Source organism: Haliaeetus albicilla, chromosome 13, assembly GCF_947461875.1.
Source record: "Haliaeetus albicilla chromosome 13, bHalAlb1.1, whole genome shotgun sequence".
In the NCBI taxonomy this organism is placed as follows: Eukaryota; Metazoa; Chordata; class Aves; order Accipitriformes; family Accipitridae; genus Haliaeetus; species Haliaeetus albicilla.
Genome location: NC_091495.1, coordinates 5461863 through 5482736, shown reverse-complemented (window position 1 = coordinate 5482736; position 20874 = coordinate 5461863). Strand labels below are relative to the sequence as shown.

At 40.6% G+C, this 20874-nt stretch overlaps 1 protein-coding gene across 2 annotated transcripts in view; it reads left to right on the top strand.

The window, feature by feature from the left end:
* Positions 1-20874, top strand: part of ALK (ALK receptor tyrosine kinase) — a 319318-nt gene that overhangs the window by 81501 nt on the left and 216943 nt on the right. For both annotated transcript variants that reach the window (XM_069799961.1, XM_069799960.1), the window contains exons 2-3: positions 1185-1304; positions 13211-13375. In XM_069799961.1, coding sequence (XP_069656062.1) covers positions 1185-1304; positions 13211-13375 — 285 coding nt within the window. The remainder of the gene's footprint in view (positions 1-1184; positions 1305-13210; positions 13376-20874) is intronic.

The window sequence follows — 20874 nt, the reverse complement described above, 5'->3', positions numbered from 1 at the left end:
AAGCAGGGCTAATCAGAGCTTTAACAGAATCAGAGCAGTGTTTTCCCCAAGGCTTCAGCAATTTACCTTGTTTACTATTATGCTCTTAAATGTGTCTTTTATTATCCATTACTATTTATCCATTCAAGATTACAGTTCTTCAGCTCTCTGAAGTAATTATTACCCTTAGTTAGTTAATTCCTACTGTTACAGAAAGTTTTACCAAACTTTTTATTGAGAGGTATTACCAAATTGTTTTGCTGTTACAGCAAAGCTTAGCGTTGCACCTAAACTAAAAAAATTCAAGCAAGCAACTGTAGTATTCTTACTTGGCAAAAATATTATTTGATAGATCAAAAATGTACTTTTTCTTGCTGAACAACAAATTCTTTATGGCTTCTGTGAGAAATCACAACATATCAGCAATCCAGAGGTTTATTTTGTTCCATCAAACAAACCTCCCAAACACAAGTTTTGCCTGCCTGTATTTCTACAAAGTTAAATCCTACCTTTTCCCTGAGGACCTCAAAAAAATGAGATGACAATACTTAAGATTCTGTTATCTTCAGAAAATCCAACTTAAACATTCACAGGGAAAATCTGTGCTTTCAAAGCTTATAGAGTTCTGCTTTGCTCATTGACCTTGTGTGTTATTTCAGATACTGTTTCTCTTTGCACCTCTAATATCATCATGGTCTTGCAGAGTTAGTGCAGGTTTGTACAGATCCTCACCTGTTCTGGGTCACTGTAGTATTCTAATCCCCAAAAGCATCTTTGAGATGCATTGGGTTGTTGAACAGAAGCTGGGTACATGTTTGCCTGTTCCATGTACAGGATCTCGTCATGCTAACAAAACTTAAAAAAAAAAAGAAAAAAACCTGAGGGACTGAAAGGTCAAAAAGAACTTAGAATCAGTGTGAGATTAAACTTGACAGCTTTTCTAGGTGATGATAATTTTGCAATGTAAAGCAATTAATCTCCTGTCTCCCTGTGCACGCACGTATCAGGAAGGAAGAACTGACCAAGAAGTAGTTGAATATTGGTGCTTATTGCATATGGTCTATAAAGCTGTTTAAGATCTTTGCACTTGATGTGTAGCACACAAACAGCTACATCATACATAATGTTTGTATTTCTTTCTTTGTATTTTGTTTTTTGTTTGTTTTTGTTTTGTTTTATTTTGTTTTGGTTTTTTTTAATGAAAGGTCTGACCACTTCGGATCTCCCAGCAAGCAGCCCTCCTCTTCCTCCTGGTTACTCTGCTTGGAACTTGACCTGGGTCATGAGAGATACATCCCCTTTCTTCTCCCATAGAGGACGACACAGTGAGTAGCATTTATATGTTATCCTCAAGAGGCTGTAACCAACTGCCTAAGGATATTGGTATAACACTGGAGCAAAACAACACAAGTCAAATGATTCATGATAAATTTTATGGATATTATCCATACTGTCAGCCCCTGAGGGCACTAATAAGCCTTACTGCCCCTTACCAGCTGCCCCTGGGGCCTTTCCCCACTCTGCCCATGGGCCCAGGAGTCCCATTTCAGTCCAGCCCAGCCCAACGTGGCCTTGGGCATCGCCATCTCTACAGAGGTACCCGATGACCTGGGCTGCTCCAGCTTGCCCTGGTCCCTCAAAAAAAGGGTCCCAAACTGTAATATTTGAGTGGTACATTGGAATCCAGCAATATTATAAAGAGAGGAGCTGTGTACCGAACTTATTTTTTCTTGCCATCTTGTTTCGTAACTCCCATCCCTTCCAAAATCTGGGAATCTGTTTTCATTCGTTCTCTGGTGTGACCTATTTACTGACTATCCATAGCCGTTCCACTGTGAAATATGATGGTTGTAGTTAGGACCGGACTGCATAAGGCAATATCTAATATGCAATCCAGAAAGTGACTGAAGTAGAATATATCTACTATATATCTACTACCAGTCTCTATGAGGGGAGATAAGGTGCTGAAAGGCTAATAAGATTTACTCACCCCAAGCCTGTAATTATCTGCTTGAGGGAAAAGTTTGACCTACCTATATGAAGGAGTCCCATATTTCTTCAAATTTATGTTGCAGCCTTTTATGTGTGCAATATATATTCTTTCCACTGGCATACAATATCTGCTCCTAGCTGTTGTATCTGCTGAATGATGAGGACACACCAATTTCATTTTGGAAGGGACAGTAGCACAATCTTTTTCCCCTCACTTGGTTTTCTCAGAAGTTGCAAGAATGATTTTTAATTTATCCTTTATTACTTCTTCCTAAACTCTTTCAGTTTCTCAGTAATACTATTCTAAGGGAAGGCTTTGTTCTTAAAACCTAAAACCATTGATTCCATCTGACAGCATCACATGGAGATAAATGTACTGCATCTAAGCAGAAATGATTTATTATGATTTTAGCTGGTTGCACAAGACCAAATTCCACCATATTCCAACCATCTGTTTTGCAAGGAAAGGCAGGAATTTGATGAGGTGTTACACAAAACACAATCTTCACTCAGGACAAGTCTAAACTGTTTTCTCCCTCAGTAGGTGTAATTCAGGACATGTACCTTGAAACTGCTGGAGAATCTTGAAGAGGGACAGGAGTAATTTGTTTTTTTCTAGCTTTGCACTTTAACATTTCCAAAAGTTGGCAGAACTTCCTTTAAATTAAAGGGGCAGCAGTAGCCCTCAAATTCATGCATGTCAGACTGGGACACCCCTTAGCATTGCTGTGCAGACATACTTCCTGCCACTTCAGATACACAGCGTGCAGAGGGCTGGTGTGGGTACATGGAGTAGAGCCTGTAAGCATAACCCAAGCCTAAGAGGGCAATTCTTAAAACTTCTCTCTATTGCTCTGCATACCTGTAGCTTATATGCACCTGAATGTTTATTAGGAAACTTCCCAGGGATCCAGATTTCTGTCCAGAACTGCTATGAGCATGACGGGGATGGACAGGGCCTTTCAGCAGCTGATTATTGGCTCTGGATCTAAGCAGCTCTGTGAAGGTCATATAGGGACTCAGCAGAGCAAGGCGGAAGACAAAGTTAGACCATCCACGCTCTAGGCGAGTAACCTTGTCCCAGGACCACCCCTGCCTTCTGATAAAGTGGTTAATCCAAAATCACACGATGAATCATTAGCAGAAATAAAATCCAGCAGTCCTTTACTACTAGAGTGTTTTCGTCTTCTGTCAGAAGCTTTCCTTGCTGCTCCCAGTGTGACTGTGATTACAGAGTACTCAATAAAACTTCTATCAAAACTCTGTTTGCCTAATCATCTGATGGGACCCATCTAATTAACTGGCTGACATTGCTGGAGTGGGGCAATATTAGTTGTCTTAATTACTTTTTCCCCATGTTCCACTATTGGAGAAATCTCTTTGATTGAAAGGCTGCGTAAATTGAAATGTAGGGTCCCTCTTCCGCTGCCAAACTAAGTTCTCAGCTCCTTCACTCAGAATTAAAAATTCTGACAGACTACCTCTAGTAGTTCTGGCAAGAATGCTGCTTGATGATATCCTTGAAACTATAGGCAGCAATACCAAAAGATAATCACTGGTACAACAGGATACTTGAGAGTGATGCATTCACAAGATTTTTTTTTTTTCTATTTTGTCTAGACGTTTCTAGATTTGTCTCTATCTAAGCATTGATTAATCATCCACCATCTCAGAGATGCAAAATCCACCTGCCTTTCAGAAAATAAAGACTTAAAAAAAGCACATGAAGTCAAAATTATCTGGGAATTCAGCCTGCAGGGCAGGAGGAGTCTTTAAGTCTCCATATTTTTGTGTTTTGTTCTGTTCTTTTTGACATACACTCAGACTATTTCCTGTGGCTAGAACAAACTTTTAATGCATTCTGCATATGTGGACTTACGGTAGCGTATTAATCTCCCATTTGCAGCACTGATGGAACTCTGTCCTGAGGCTTACATGATTAACTGCACCCAGCCACATATTTCATTTCTTGTCCTGGTTGGTTGAATATTAATTTTCTCTTCTGTATAGGTATTGTATAAGAAATCAATTGTCCACTGCATAAAATCCATTAAGCTTCTGTAACGGGGGTTCCAGACGATGGGTGCCCCTTAAGGCCTGGAAGCCTTCATGCAGTTAATATATCCCTCTCTGCCCCATGCTCCGCATTCCCCTGGGTCAGCTAAAAACACTGAATCTGGAGCATGATCCTGGCAGGGTACGGTGGCAACTGTGGAAAGTGCTACCAATTGGAAAAAAAATCAAATGCAATTCAGCCCATCTAAATTCTGTTTTGAAAGAAGAACACATTTCATGAGAATAACAGACATAAGGGTTGCTGTGTTTGACTGTTTGGGAAACAGGAGATGGCTTTTGCTTTTTAACTCTTCTTACACCACTGTGCTGTCTTGTGCATCTCTTTGCCAGGTCCCCCAGTAGCAGCTGAACTCCTTGGCTGTTCTGAACCAGCTTTGTGCAAAATACAGAAGTGCCTCTCTCAGGCTGTGTCAGACTTCTGCAATATAGCTTACAGATTTTTTTTGCCCCCCCTTAAGTTTAGGAAATAGTGGTGCTCTGGATTCCAGAGTTAACTGAGACTAAAACTCAGGGGAAAATAGCAGATTTGGCTACCAAACGACTAGTGTGCTTAAAAATTTCTGCAAAAGGTGAGTTCAGCAGAGGGGGAGCACGTACCTTCAAGAGTGCACAATTATTCACAGCTTTGATTTAATAGGTACTAAAAGCATAATCCAAAGGATGGCCTCTATTAACAACTTATTAATAATTTCACTCAGCTCTGTGTCTTCAGAAAACTAATTTCACAGGGTTGCGTGGTGGTTTTTTTTTTTTTTTTTTTCTTTTCACTTTCTAATGGAATGTCATCTGTGATGAGTTCATGATTTCCTGAACTGGATTTGCTAAAAAAAAAAAACCCAAAAACTAGCATTGGACTAATTTTATTGTGGAATAATTTGGGGTCATTCTCGCTGCGTATTTGATGCTCAGTGGCATGGCAGTTGCTCAGCGAGGTGTCAGATTATTACTTTTTTTTCTCTGGTAGGTCATGTGCAACTTGCTGAATTCAAGTACTCATGTGCATGCATTCAAAATACCATTTCATTCATATGAGTTGGATACCAGATAGATACTGCTGACACGAAACTCAGTGAGTCTGAACATCAAACAAAAGGGAAGATGGAGAGAAAGAGGGCACCAGCCAGATGAATTCATGTTAGTTAGGTTCCCATGACTACTTGTTTTATAAATTTACAACAAATCAGACTAATACTGACATCTTCAGAATGATAAAGCTATCATGATAGCTATGCTCAGCATGGCATAGTAAGATGCATGGATATGAACTAATTGTTACAACAAATTCCTGTTTGGAAGGTGAGATAAAGTCAGGAGAGGAATGAGGAGAAGAATACTTTGTCCCAGAGGAAAAATGAATCACTGCTTTCTTAGTAAAGATATTGCAACAGTGATGTACTACCTTAATTCAAACACATCCTTTTTGCAATCTTAGAAGTACTCTAACATAGTTTTGGAAATAGTGTTATGAATATAATAGGGCAAGACTTCAGTTAACAGCAGTTATTCACACCAGAGTAATAGAATTGCTCCATATAAAATAGCAGATGCTGTGACCCCATATACATATGCAAGAATTCTTTTTTAACAATTAGATGGTATTTTTGCCATGTGCAATGGTGCTGATATCCAGGGGGAGGAAAATCACAGGAAAAGCAGTATCTGCCTGGCTAAACCGAAGGCTGTGCTAAGCAAGAAAGAAGAAAAAAATCTTATTAGGGAGAAATTTTTACTTTCTTTCAAGTTATTCTTTTCCTTATATCCTCTTTCATCTGCAGATAATATGCCAATGACAGCTCAACATTTTTTCAATAATAAAATAACATACAGTAAGACAACAAATGTCTTTTCTCCCTGTCTCTCAAGTATTCATTTTCTCTAGAGATCTCTCAGACTTCATGCAAGAGGTCCCTTGTATGAATTGTCAAAATATGACAGTTCATCCAACCACTGTTTTGCACCAACTGGAGCGTGTTTTCTAACAATCGCTGTTAGTCGGTACTTCAGTCTTTTGGCTAGAACTGGCGCTAGAAATGCATTTTCATTTATTGTTTTTGCTGCATGCATGGGAGACATGGTGAACAAATATTTCTTGTGTGGAGGATGAACTCTGTCACTTCTTAGAGCAGGAGGAATGAAAATGAGAGCTATTGCAGGTTGTTCTCCCAACACCCCCTCCTTGCACCTCTCTCTGTAGCTGTCTTGAAAGGCTGTGCTTATAATTGATTGATAAAGGAGTCCTGGCCCTCTTCTTTGTAGTTTGATTTTCACTGAACAAAGCAGCTGTCAAAGATTTTGGTGATTCGGTCCCTGGTGCACACTGAGGAGCTGGCTGGATATAAAGTATATGCTGTCATTTTAAAGATTGTCTTAACAAATAAATGAATGGTTGCCTGATTGCTGTTTTCTCTAAGCAGTGGCCCATCCCGCTGTGGCTCACTCCCCGGAGGATTAACGTAAACGCTTCTGGTGTGAGGAGAGCCCTGGGCTCCCCGGGGAGGCAGGCGGCTCGCCCTGCGCTTGGCCCCCAGGCCCGAGCGCTCTTCCCGGGGTGAATCCTTCTTCCACAGAGCAGGTGAAATTATGCCTCCTGTGGGGTACCGCTCCTCTAAAACTGTATTTCTTCAGAACGCAATCAAACTCTAGTAGCTCTTCCTGAGGGAAGACCTCAGGAGGTTTTCCTTTCAAGGCTTGCAGTGAAGGGATGGATGAGCAGCGCTGGCGCAGCCCGCTCTGACCCTGCCCGGCAGGGAGCGCACCCCTGCCATACCCCCGCCGAAAACAAGCCCGGGACGCTGGGGAGAAACCGGCCGCGTTGAAATCTTCCTTGCAGGCAGCTTTGACGAGGCCTCGGAGGCGCATACCTGCGAGGGCCGGCCCGCCGCCTCCGGGTCCCGTCCTGCTGGCCGGCTCGGCAGGGACGGGGTGCAACCGCAGACCCGCCGGCGAGCTGGAGGTGGAGGGGCTGGGAAGCTTCTACGCAGCGAGGAGGTAGGAAGAGGCCCTGGGCAGCAGCAGAGACAGGACAGGGCGCTGCCTTGAAAGCGGGGGGGGGGGGGGGCTTTTAGGCAAACGGGGCGAGACCCCGGGGGTCTGCCTTCACTGAGCCCCACTGGGACATCTCCCTTCCTCCATACCCCAGTTAGCCGAAAGGACACATCCTCATCCCCCAGGTGGGGGCCTGCCTGCCTTGCCCGGGGCTCTGTGCCTTGCCCGGCCCGCGGGGTCACAAAATGGCCGCTGGGGTGGCGTGTGGGTGAGGCCCGCGGCGTCACAAAATGGCCGCTGGGGTGGTGCGTGGGTGAGGCGGGCTGGGCGTCGTGCTGGGGAGAGAGCAGGGAGAGGCTCATCGCGAACTTCAGCGCCGTGAGGGAACGGCAGCGTTCCTGTCAGTAAACTCAAGGTCGGAGGAGCGTACGTGAAGGCCTGCTGGTGCGGAGGAAGGACGCAGAGCAATAAGCTACCTTGCACTAAGTAGCTTTAAATTAAAAGGAGGTCCCTGATGAACACAGGCAGCGTCTCAGGGCAGGGAGAGGGATTGGTGTGCTGCCCAGCTGCTCTCCTCACTGCTTCGCTTGCAGGTGACTGAAGTGTGTCAGGCAGAATGGACCCCAAAGCTGTGCTGAACAGAGTGATGCTGTGGGGCTCCTCGAGTGCCTCCCCTGTCACGCCATGCTGCTGCTCTCACGTTTGTCAGCTCCTGGAGTGGCAGCCCAAAAACCAGGCAGTTACTGTTGGTGCAGGCATTTGCTAGGGGTAGTAAGGCCCCTGGCAGGGGTACGTGTGTCATACTGTCCCTTAAAATGTGTCAGTTTGCCCTTTCTCAATGCTGAGCAATGGAAGGAAATAGGTGAAAATGTCTCCTTCAGGCTTGCTTTCTCGGTAGGAACAAGGCAGTTAAACCCTGCAGTTGTTTGTCCTCTTTAATCTGTACAACCGCTGACACCTTCTCACTTTCCCCTGGTGCTTTTTTCTGTTCCCTTCCATCCTGTGGTGGATTCGCCCATTTTAAATTACTGCTGTACCTCCAGTTGCACCGTGGAAAGGTGGCACTAGGAATCCATTTGCAAAGTTTCACCCCTTTTTTGTGCCAGCAGGGCAGTGCTGGCTTTGAAGGGCCTTCCCTGTATTTGGTGTCCTTCTGGTTGTTCAGCAGGCTGGTGAGCTGACAGCCAGAGAGCACAGTCTCCTATTTATGCTCCATTTTCAGAGAGAAATACTGCTGCAGGCTTCCTTGTATCACCCCATATGTGTACCCCTATATTGGTGGATAGAAATTCAGAAGGGCCTGATGAGGCAATCGAAACCCTTAGATTGAATGCCCTTTGCCCTTTTTTGCCCAGAGGGAATAGGGAAGGCTTTAGGAACTGGCTGTGTCCCTAGGATTAATAACTGGAAAATCAATTTGTCATTTCCCTGTCATAAATTAAAAGCTTATAGGCCTTATAACATGAGTATAATAGAGGTTAGTGGGTATTGATGGAGGTCTCAAAGCTCACTCAGCAGAGCACATCTCTACTATACAACTTAAATTATGTCTCCTCCACGAGGAATATCTGTCAATATTTGTATAAAAAAAGACATCCTGTGCAAGAATATTTTATCTGTTTCTACATTGCTGCTGCAATTGTTGCCGCTGGAGGAGGTGCGTTCTTGAGGGAGGTTGTGGTCCTGTTTTGGTCGGGGTAAGTGACCTTTACATTGTGCATTTGTTTCTGTAGATGTAGTACGAATTAGTTATGTTTAAGCTGATGAGATGCCACTTAGGATGTACATCTCTAAGCTGGTCCTTCTGAGAACAGAGAACCTCTACCTGCTCCCTTGTCTATTATAGTGAGGTAAGAAAGCAACCACACCTTTTCAAAGGGGTGACCAGCTGAGAGTAATGGTGGAGGAGTGGTTTGTAAGAGCCAGCAGACCAGGAGTGAAAAGGACCCTTTTAAGTCAGACACATGTAGAACTAGAAAGAAGAAGTCTAAGAGGAAATTACCTGCTGGTAAGATTTTTGTGGTTGAAAGGAGATGTGGTTTAAAACAAATAAACGTAGTCTGTTGTTGGGCAACTGAAGAAAGGATAATAAGAGTAGTTTCTTAACAAGAACAGGCTTTTTATATCTCTCTTTAAATTAGATTATTTTTGTTCAAAGTAAGGCATGTTTCTGTGATGTGTGGTTACACAAATGACCTAAGATCATCCAAAGAGTGAATGATCTGTAATCTGACCTGCAGCAATGTAAAAAGATACTTCCTGCAGATTACTGTGTTTTGGAGTATTATTTATACTACTATTTAAAGTCATTTGTTTATTAGAAAACCCTAATCAGTTTAATTGAAACAGATGTAGTTGCCAGATATTTTAGCTGTTTGCACAAATTATTGCTGTTAGGTACGTTGATTAAAAATAAATAAATTGAAGCACTTGCAGGACACTAATGTCATCAGACACACACACAGATTCCATTGTCTTTTCAATCGGATAGTAGCTTAATTTACTTTTCAGTCTATCATTGGTATCCTGTATCTTCTTACATACTAGAAATTGAAATGGTTGATATCTACAGCCTTTTTTAAAATAGGTGTTTACCTTAATTTGATTATAAGCATAACTTTTGTTTCCTTTTTAAAGGTGTAATGATGCTGAAATAGATTTCTAATAAATTAGCTGTTCTGTCTCTCTAGCATCCAGTGGTTGCAGATGCAAAAGATTGTTGGACAAGGGGTTGGGGTTTTTTTGCAATATCTCTAAAAAGACACTTTGCAATTTGCTGGAACTTAAATTCCTATAGAGCCTTTAGTATCTATAAAGTTAATGTAGCTGTGACATAAATGCATACACCAGATATAAATCTCTGTGACATCTCTTTAAAAAAACCCACCAAAAATCACAAAAAAAATTTCCACTTTACTGACTAGGCACACTATTCAACTCCTAAAGCTCTGTATCCAGTCAATATATATTGGTAGTAGGTTTAAAAAATAATCACTAAAAGTTGTGTTAGGTGTAATTACCTTTCCTGCAGTGTTTGCTGTTTTTCAGAAAAGGGCAGAACGGCTTTTATTCAGCTTCCAAAGGCAAATGGATACTTCTTTATGTGCTTAGCTGGGCAAGAAAAAAAAAAACAATTTGGTGTCACATTTAAACATGTTAAGACAAAAGTAAAAAAGGAAGGAGACCTTTTTTTATGCAGAGACATAAAAAATAGCAGGTGATTTGTGGCAGCAATTCAAATATTGTGAAGGTTCTGTATTTGCAAATGTTGTTTATATGGTCTTGTAGCAGCTACCACACCAAGAGCAGCTTATCAGTGAAAAGAAAAAAATGTATTGTATATAATACCTTTTTTATGAAGTGTATTGCATTGTCAATAGTGAAGGACATCATCAAAAAAGGAAAGCCTAAGGGTAGGAAGTTAACATTAGGCTTGGAAGACTGGATGCTATTTGCATAGACTTTGCTGTGTTGCGTCAGATATGATGACAAATAAATGCTTTCTTTGTACTGCATAGGATAATAGCACTGAAATTTGTGTCTAATACGAGACTAATTTAAATAAGAGCCTATGAAGAGTGCAGATATTCTGGTAATGTGGGGGGAGTATAAAGTTCTGTAAAAGATGCAAGTATGTTCTCATTAAATCGCTGATGCTCTCAGATGTATGAGCCAAATAGTCTCCTCCTCTTTCAGGGAATAACCTGTTGTAAAGACCATTCAGCTTGACCACAACAGGCATGTCAGATTATGTCCACTTCTCTGTAGGCTATTCATTGAGAGCGAAGGAAATGGTATTGTTACTTGCCTTTCTTCCTTTACTTTCCCCCCTTCAGCCAGAGGCTTTAGTTGTCTGCAGGGGTCATAACACTAAATGTGATGACTGTTATTTAATCACATACCCCAATTAAGTTGTCCCAGTTGTAAGTCAGAGGCCTGCTGTGTTAAGGGCTCCACAACTGATTGATAGCTCTCTTTTGAGGAGGAGGTTCTGGAAAGTGAGACTGAATGGGGGAGCTGAGCTGGTTATCGAGTGCTTCTAGGCACTGTAATCAGAGTGTCAGGGGGTGAGGACTGGAGGAGGAAAATGAGAGTGTCTTGTGGATATCCATGAAAGGTTTCTCTGCTTGGGGGCAAGAGGATAAGAGAGCACAGAGGCTTCTGTTCCCAGCAGCTGGATGGGAGGGGAGTGGCAGCAACAGTGACTGCTGGAAAGCTCATGAAAATATGAGAGACTGATGGGGGAGAGAAGCCCACAAAGAATGAAATAGTTGATTTGAAATGATTGCTCTTGCCACATGTTGTCCTTGGCCTGGGCTTTCCCCTCTGTCATTGTGTGGGTTCCGTCAAAAAAGTTGTATGAGCTGTGTTTCTCCCCCCTGCCTTTTTTTTTTTTTTTGACAGCACCTTAAAGCACGTACTACTAAAGGTCTTTTCTGTAACTAAACTATACAGTAATGATGATATATCTTCTGTAACACATAGCTGAGTGTTTACTTGCCCTTTTGTCCATTTGGGCTTTGATACAAAGTTTAATAGACTCTTAACACTTTATAGGGTTAAAAAAAAGTTGGGTTTATTTTTCTTTTTTTTAAAGAACATCTCAGGGACTAGAAATAAGTGGTCTGAGGTTTGGGTGTGATATTGCAGTAGTAAACTGTATAGCATGAATATATCCTCTGTTCCCTGCTGCCTAAATTGAAGTGTGCTTCATGTATCATGAAATTTATATTGATAACATAGAGACCTGAAGAGGGTAGCAACTTGTGCATTCAAATTTAAGGAAATAGGTATAATCCTTGTTACTGCTGCTTGTGGTGCATATGGATTCCTTACATTATATGGTTTCCATGGTGTAGTGAAGCGTTCAAAATGCTGAGTGAATGATAAAGCACCTGATTAAGAAAATCAAATATAAACTGGAAAAATAGACTCTGTTCCTTCGAGCTTGCTGTTAAAAAGGCAAATTAGCTGGGAAAAGTATAGCAAGAGGGCAACAGCATTAACCTGCAGATTAGAAAATGCTATATCACCAGGAGAATAGGCTGAACTACATAAATCTGTGCACACTAATAAGAAATTAGATGTTTAATAGAGAATGTAATTGAAGTTTAAAAAAAATTAGTTAATTTGACTAATGTCAATTCAGATTATTTGTTCTACTTGCATAGCCATGGCAGGACAGTGGACAGTGTAGAAAACTCCAAAGAAGAGCTGGATTTTTTTGTTGGGCTTTTTCAAATGGATCTAGCCTTTTCAGAAACATGGATTTAGTTCAGAAATAGTTTCTTTCTGTTACTGAATATTGTGTTGAGTGCTGACTGTGGTGACAAAAGCAAATGTATACAGGGCATTCCAGAAGATTTAGCAATGTTGACTATTAAAAGTAAAATTTGTGCAGGTTGCCACTGCATGTTGCGTTAAGCAACTTGAATTACGGTGTGATGGTAAATTGGACACCGGGAAGTGAATTATAGTTGCACCAGTAGGGTAACTGGTTTCTGAAAAAGAAACATCTCAAAAAGAAATGTCTGTGTTGCAGGCAGATGCTGGTTGTACTGCCTGAAGACTGAAATTTCATGGCAGCAGATCAAGCTTCTGCTGCTTCTGCTGCCTCAGTGAAGCGTTTAAAACCCAGGAGGTCAGAAGGTTGCTTGGAAAAGTACAGTCCCTATGGCTACCAGCACGTCTCATATGCCCAGGATATATGATTTGCTTTGCAGAGTCCTGTGCTCACTGGGATGGAACGTGACTATGAAGCATGTTAGTAGTCTTTGCACTATAAAGGCCCTGGTTGAATTTGAACCAGCATCCCTGAAGAGATTGGCTTTCTGTCCCATTTTATCAATTGACTAAGCTATTTCCCTTTCAGTCTAGATGATGCCTTTCCCTGCTTTAGCCTGTGCTGCCCTTTTATCTGTCCCAAAGGGGAATTACTGGCTCTTGGGCTTTCCTTTTGCTTTGCTGCTGCCTCTCTGTGTGGTCCATTTTGGACACATTTTTTCCTGTCTGTTTATGGACTTCCTCTGTTTCTTTCTACCTCATTATGGAAAAAAGCAAGCCTTAAATTACTAAAGTATAAAATGAGTGTCTATACACATGTATACACACCTTCCAGCACAGAGGAAGCTGGATTTAATTAACTTGGTAATGTTCTATGTCTGTTTTCTTTTTCCAGTATTTGACTGCAATTTTGAATCTCCTTGTGAGCTGGAATATTCCCTTACCTCAAAAGATGAGGAAACCCTCAACAACGCATGGCTCAGACTGAGTGCAGAGGAGATCTCACAGCTAAACATCCCAGATGGGCCAGAGAGAGATCACTCTGAGAATACACCTAAAGGTAAGATGAATACAACTATGTAATGCCTTCAGTGTAGTGGTTAGTTTTAAAAACAAAACACCCTCACTCCCACCCCCCAAAAAATCCCTAACAAAAAACCCCAAAGCCCCACCCAAACAAACGTGTCCTCCTAAAATACTGAAGACAGCTATAATCCTTTTACTGCAGCAGGCAATGAATGCAAACAATGTGACAAACAAAGGAAGTAATTTTGCACTTGAAAGATCTGTTTTTGTCTAAAGGCAATCTGCATCATATATAAGGGAAGCAAAATATCAAATATAGTCTTGTGTAAAATGTGAATCAGGCTGACCCTTTCTGTGGATGGTGTTTGAATGAGAACTATGGTGCCTGTGTTTTAAGGTCATTCAGTGTTTGCAAGAGATGAATAAAATGGTCTGGTTTTACTGCTGCTCTAGGTCCTGTTTACTGCTTGCTTATTTGCAGACCATTTTAGGCAATATCCTTGTGTCCATGGCTTAGGTTTTCTGTTTGGTAAGAAAACAAAAGGTGGGGTTTTCCCTTAATATAAGAAAAAAGTTACTGTCTCTAAAGAGAGCTAGGAAGCCTGAAAGAGGGGAGTGCAACAGACTTTTCTTCTTCCTTGGAAGAAAATTTGGTTTGTTGGAGTTATTTTTCCTGCTCATGATCATATCTGTGAACAGCAGCGTATTTCATGAAGACTGTAAGCTCTAAAAAGATTTTTAGACGTGTTTGTGCTCTTCTAATCCTGGGAAAGCAGAAAAATTCTTAACATCCTTCCTGCTGTTAGTGACACCTGCTTGAAACCTCTCCCCATAAGGGTTGGATGGTGTTGGTGGGAATGGAGTTACAAAATGGAAATGGGCGAGTTAGGGCTACAAGCTTTATCCAGGCAAAGAAAGAGGTATAGGGAAGGACAACAAAGATTATCAGGGATATGGAACAGTTTCCGTACTAGGAAAAAATAACAGACAAAGATTCTTTATTCTGTCTGCAATGGTAGGACTTAGAGGTCTATAAAAATGCACATTGAAGAGCAATGGGAAGCAGCTGTGAAATTAGTGGGTGCTGGGTATAGAACAAGCAAGAGGAGGTGTTTTTTCATGTAGTACCTGTATAAACTGTAGTAATAAGATGCATGAATTAATGTTATGGAGGCCAGAAGTATGCATAAGTTTAAAGAAATATCAGATGAATTCTTGCAGAATACATTCATAACTGGTTATTTAATTCAATAGTCTTTTTACAGTCGCTGACTCAAGAAGCCCCTTATACAGAAAGCTGCAAGTGAAAGGATCCTTTTCTCGGTAGCCAGTGTCAGAGATGGCATTTGACTTTGCAGACCTGCAGTCTGACTGCTTGTAACAGTTCTTATGCTCAGGCAAATACTGAGGAAAAGTTTCAGTGCAGCTCTCATTCATATTCTTTAATTCTGTTTTCTCATCTGTATCAATAGCATAGTACTTTTCCCCAGATAGCCATTATAAATTAACTTTTAAGGCCCATTGCTTGAGCACTGATTCATCAGCAAACTGAGTCATTTTGGTGGGATCTGTCATGTGTAAAGCAGATGGACCACATTTGTCATGCATGCAAATATCTTCTAATTTTCACATCAAAGAACATACATGCGCACACTAAATTTCTTGCTACAAAGATACAGTTAAGCGGAAGTTTGAGGTAAATCAGAGTGTCTGCTGCTGTTCTCCTTTTTCTTAAATTCTAGTGCAAGCCAGATGCTGTTGAAATTTAGGAATTAAAACCTGCTTGTTTTGAATTGATAAGAGTAGCTGTCACTTTCCTGGACTAGGGAAAAAAATGAGGAAAACCAATGAGGAAATAAATGTATTGTTCCAGGTGTAGCGCCTGGCCGGGTTGCTGCAGTGCTGCATATTGTCAATGTATGTTTCTTTTGGATTCTTTTCGGTAAAGTTATACCTTGTCTATATTCAGTTTTATATGTCTGTCAAAGCAGAAGAAGGGGAGACTCTTGGCTGGCCCCATAGCCCAAAACCCAAGGGTAGTATTGGTTGATGATTTCCAGTTGCCTATTGGGATAAAACTCCATTTCTAAGCCCAAAGTTTTGGGGTTTTTTTCTTCATCTGGAATATAGGCAACTTAAGCTGAAGCTTGTGTTCTGCTGTTTTCTCCTATTCTGAGGAGCAAGCACTCAGTGTCACATTGAGTGGATTAGGTTTGTGGGGTGCCAGGGTGGGTTGTTTGAGGTGTTTTATTTGTTTGGTTTTTGTGGGTTTTTTTGTGTTGGTTTTGTTTTTGTTTTTTTTTTTATCAGGCATGTTGGACATAGTCAGTGGTAATTTTCTCTTAAGCCCCTCAGCAGATCTGTAGGTCTGCAACTCCTAGATGACTTTAACTCTTGTGCATATAAAGACTCATTTGAAAATCAACACTTGGAGCTAGCATCTCTCTATTTTAAATCACTTTAATTACAGCTGCTTGGCACAGATAGTTGTGTGGTCTGTTTCAATTTGAAATAATTAAGCACAGTAATTCCAACCCCCAGTGTTTCCTGCAAATTGTACTTCCAATTATCTCAATCTCATTTCATCTACTTTGCAGACAGTAATGCACAGAGATAAACAGATAGCATAACTAGATTTTGGGATGGTTTAGCTCATCCTTGTCACTTGGCTATCAAGTCATGTCAAGACATTGATACAGACAAATGCCTTGCGTATAATTCATTGTGCTTTGTATAAGTTTCTGTATAAGGTTCAGTAGCAAATCATTGGTAGATCTCCCAAAGAGAGACATTGGAAGAACTTCTGTTTTTTTGCCCCTGTCCCCGCAGCATGATGCAGCTCAGTCTCAAGGAATCAGAACAAATCAGCATGGATCAAGCTGCCTAGAGGAAGAACTACTTTCAGATGTCTCAGCATTTGGTTACAGTCACATCTGACTGTTCCACTCACTTGGCATGTTCAGCATGCGGTGTCACACAAATCATTGATCTTCTGAATAGGGATAGATGGTGAGGCGGCAAAGTTTGCTATTAAATTATTCAGGGTAAAAGATTGGAGGTCTGGTTTGCAAGGAATTGAAAAAGGATGCTTAACAGAATAGTAGTGTCAGGTGAAATTTATTTGAATTGAGGTGGTGGGAGAAACAATCAGAGTTTGGCATATATAAGCACAGATTCTGAGCTGGCTATAATCACTGAAGCTGATTTTGGGGTAAGAATAGAGCTGTGAAAACATAAACGCAGTAGCAGTCACAAAGTAAATGTCATGTTGGGACTTCCTGGAAAGGGAGTACAAAATAGGAACAATATGCTGTAATATAGGTGTGGGGGTAGCTGTATCTAAAATGCAGCATTCTGTTCTGGTTTCTGGGCATCAAAAATCATTTAGTACAGCTGGGGAAGTTATTAAAAGAATGGAAACAAGGATGATCTAAAGTATGTAATGGCTGTCTTTTAGGAACACTTAAATTAACTAGGGTTACCCTGCCTGCAGGAGACATCTAAAGGAATACATGGCAGAGCTTTATAAAAATCACAGAATTTTATAAAATCCTTATAAAAGATGTATAATGGTTTATAAACTCCCAAGACTGTATAAAGCACCGAAAGGATGAGTACAGAAGGAATATTCATTATTTCTTCTAGTACAGAATTGGACAGCATCAGATGAAATTAGTAGATGTCATGTTCAAAACAAAAGGAGATCCTTCAGTATGTAACAAACAGTAAAACTGTGGAACCTTCTTCCACAGGGTATTGTTGGTGGGTCCGCAAATTGACAGAATATGTGCAGGGAAGAAAAATAGTTATAGCTACTAAATTCTCAAGACAACCTTTTCTGGCTCAGAAAGTCCTTGCACAATAGATCCCTGAAGGCCAGTGATGGGGAGGTGCAACTGTTTGCTCTCCCTGATCATATATTCTTTCCTATGTATCTACACCTGTCTGTTTTCAGAGCCAGATGTCTGAAGGTAATGGATCTTTGGTCTGTGCTGGTAGGGCTGGTGTGGTGGTGTGTCCCTCCCTCACCACCCAGCCCAGTTTTTTCTTCTCTTCGAAAAAGGAGAGAAACGCACTAAGGGTTTTGGACCAATTTGGAGAGTCGGAGAAAAGGTGCTATTTAAACATTTAATATTATTTGCTATTCTCTTAAAGCCTTGTGAATGGTATCGAACCATGCAAAAATATTGGGTATTTGGTAGGAAGAACTGCAGGACTGTCTGTCTATAGAAATCTATAGAAGGGAGGCTATCGAGGTATTTTATTTTTTGGGGGGGAGGTGGGGGGAATTTTGTGCTAAAATGCTTCACTCTCCTCCATTCCCCTCCATCTTGTAAGTGGACCAGTGGGTGGTAGAATCATTAGTGTATCTGCCAGCTAGGCCCGACATGGTATGTGAAGATCTGCTGGAGCTACTAATATTTCCAAGTCAAACTTATGTAGCTTTCTGCAGGATCAGAGGTTTAAGGTTAAAATTCCATTGATGTGCTAAAGATTGACAGGAAAATCTCCACTGTTGGAATCTGAATCGGGCCTGTATGTGCTGTAATGAGTAGGCAATCCATTGTGGATTAGTAGACTTCTTTTCTCTTAATTCATGAATAAGCAAAAAGATGCTATAAAAAATTCAAGCATTCTGCATCACTGACTGCATTTATTTATTTTGACAAGTGTGATTAATTCTTAATTATTTATGATCCTTCATAATATATTATACCAGCAAATGTACTGCAGTCTATCGTAATGAAATATGAGGAATTGGAGATCTTGCAACTGTGGCAGTATTTCCTAAGGAGGCAGGTTAGACAACCCAGTTTGTGGTTAGAATGATAGAGTTTGTAGACCGAGGAAGTTGCACTTTGCAGCTGTGTGGACATACGTGTTTGTCATGCTCAAGTGAGTCATTTGCCTCTCTGATAAACCTGAGATAGGTCAAACCAGCCATAAATTCTGTGCCTTTCAACTCTTGATTCAAACCCAGGGTTTTCTGTATTATGGGGGCCTCTAGGATAGAGCTCTGAGGAGCAGGTGGTTTAACATCCATCAGAAAGTGTGCCTTTCCAGAATTCATCTCTCCTGCTACCTCATCGCAGTGCTTGTATTTTCCTTCCTCCAGAGAGGCACTGGCTGAGCTTCCTGTCAGCAACATTGCATTGCTGTGTTGCCCATGGACTCGTGGAGGGCAGTAATCGTGGTCCCTGATATGGGAGCACAGTTGTGGCTTTCTTCTTAGTCAAATTTTACAAGGAAGAGGAAGAGAGAAACCACTAGTACAAAGTTAGTCTTGTGTATTTAAGGAGGTAGGACCAGCAGCAGCTGGACCCAAAACAAGTACACACAAACTGGATCCAAATCTGCGCTTGACCGAATGTCAGAGTGATCTGTTTCCAACCATAAATGCAGTTTTAAACTTGAAGGATTAGAGGCTTGACCACTCCTGACTATGGTGATGCAAGCAGGTTGCCTGCTCCTCTTTTAAATCTTGTGATGCTAGATAAAGTAAGTGAATTTCTACTTCTGTTATCTGAAGATTTCAGGACCGTGAAAATATGCAGCTACCTGATAAAAATTTCAGATGAAGAGAAAAGTTGGGGAGGTATGGCCACTATTTCAAATAAGAATCAAAAAAGTAATAAGCCACCCTGCAAATGTGAACACCAATTGAGACAACTCCTTAATGGAAAATGTAGTTTAAACTTTCATGAAGGATAGCAGGGGAAGTGGGAGATGAATGAGGACAGTGTCCTAACCAGCCACTGATTAGTTGAAAAGCTCTTACGTAAGTTCTGAAACAAGAAGTATCTGCACATTGTGTTAATGTGGTTTTGATTTTTGTAATTATTACTAAAGAAATGGAGCAAGGCTAAGGCACTGAGCATATTAGCAAATGGGAGATAATGAACTGCAGGATTATAAAATGGCTGTTGACTTTAATTTATGATTCCTCAGACAAAGAAGAATGAGGCAGATAATAAAAGATAATAAATAATATTTTGTTTCAGATTATCACTTTATTAACAAAACAGTAGAGTATAAATCAATGTGGGCTTGCAAGAAGTAAGTAGAAGTTATTTTTCATGTAGGAATCTTAAGCAGAAAAAAGACTTGTAACATCTACAATCCCACTAAAAGTTGGGAAAAAAATTATCTCTGAAAAAGATAGCTGTTTACCAGGGGAAAGAATAAAGGGTAAAGAGAGTAGCTGGGCTTATGCTAGACGGACAAAAGTCTTCCCTTTACGTTAAACCTTAAGACTGGTTTGAGGATATGCCTTGATCTCATAGAATTGATCTCTTATGTGTCTTTTAAACAAGATATCAGAGTATTTCTTCTTTTCTTTAGTAAATCATTACATGAAGTGTGAGGTTTTGACAGGGTGGGTCTGAAAAAAACCCAGAATTGTCTTCTCAGGAGAATTTCTATTTTGGAAGAAAAATGTCTTTGAAACTATCGCAAATTTTGACAAAAAAACTTGCAGAGCTGAATGTTTATTGCACCCCTCTTTAATCCTGGAGAAGGATGTGGATCATCCTAGTCCGCAAAGATTCAGTCCAGAGGGTTGAATAGTCCTTAAAAAGATACTGCTGTGGTATGATGCCACCCTAATTTTGTTATTTGTAAGCATTCAGATAAAATACAGGTATCCTATGAAGATTTGTAGTCAAAGTGGGATTCAGTTTTCTATTAGTTATTTTCCTCTTTAAGATTTAGTCATTGAGTCAGTGGAAATAATTGTTGTGTGTGAGTTGAAGGATCAGCTACATACCACAAGTGAAATAGTAGAAGTAAGTGAGATCTGGAAGCAACACATGGACTGAAAATTATTCATCAATCTTACTGCGAATGAGAGATTTATGGATTTGTAGGGATGACTGTCAAGTTCTTTGTAAACAGAAAGGGTTTTAAAATAAAAAAATATTATTCACAGTGAATAGTTCTGGCTGTTCTAGTTGCAATTTAAATTTTGATAATCAACTTGGCAACATATACCTATCAAGTGTTACAACAGAGCCCTGTAGGAATTTATGCAATATTAATACACTTAATGCAAACCAAGCTTGCTTCCAGAGTCCATTGGGCTGTGAAGAAAAAAAAATGCAGCCTTTTTATGATGGTCAGATTCCAGCTCATGCTCTGTCAGTACAAGAAATGGACCAGGTGTTCTTAGCATTTTGCAGCTTGCTCTTCTCATTAGTACTACACTTGTGCTTTGTTATTGCAAAATTATTTCCCTTTAACGAGCCTGCTCTAAAGAGTCAAATTATTGTCTCACTGTAGGACAGTGTGTTTGTTTATAGAGTAGGTACGTATTTATATGGACAAGCACGTGGGTTTGTTGATTTTAGAAATCTTGTTTGTTCATTCCTTAATTCAGTGAAGACTTGCGTGCAACTCCATATGAAGTGTTCTGTTCCCCAAGCTGAAAAAGAAAAATTAATTTTGGTGTGCATCAGATGTTAGTATGCTCTAATGGCTTGCTGCATACCTGTGACTAATGTACTTCAGCAAGTATATCCAGAAAAGGCATAGACA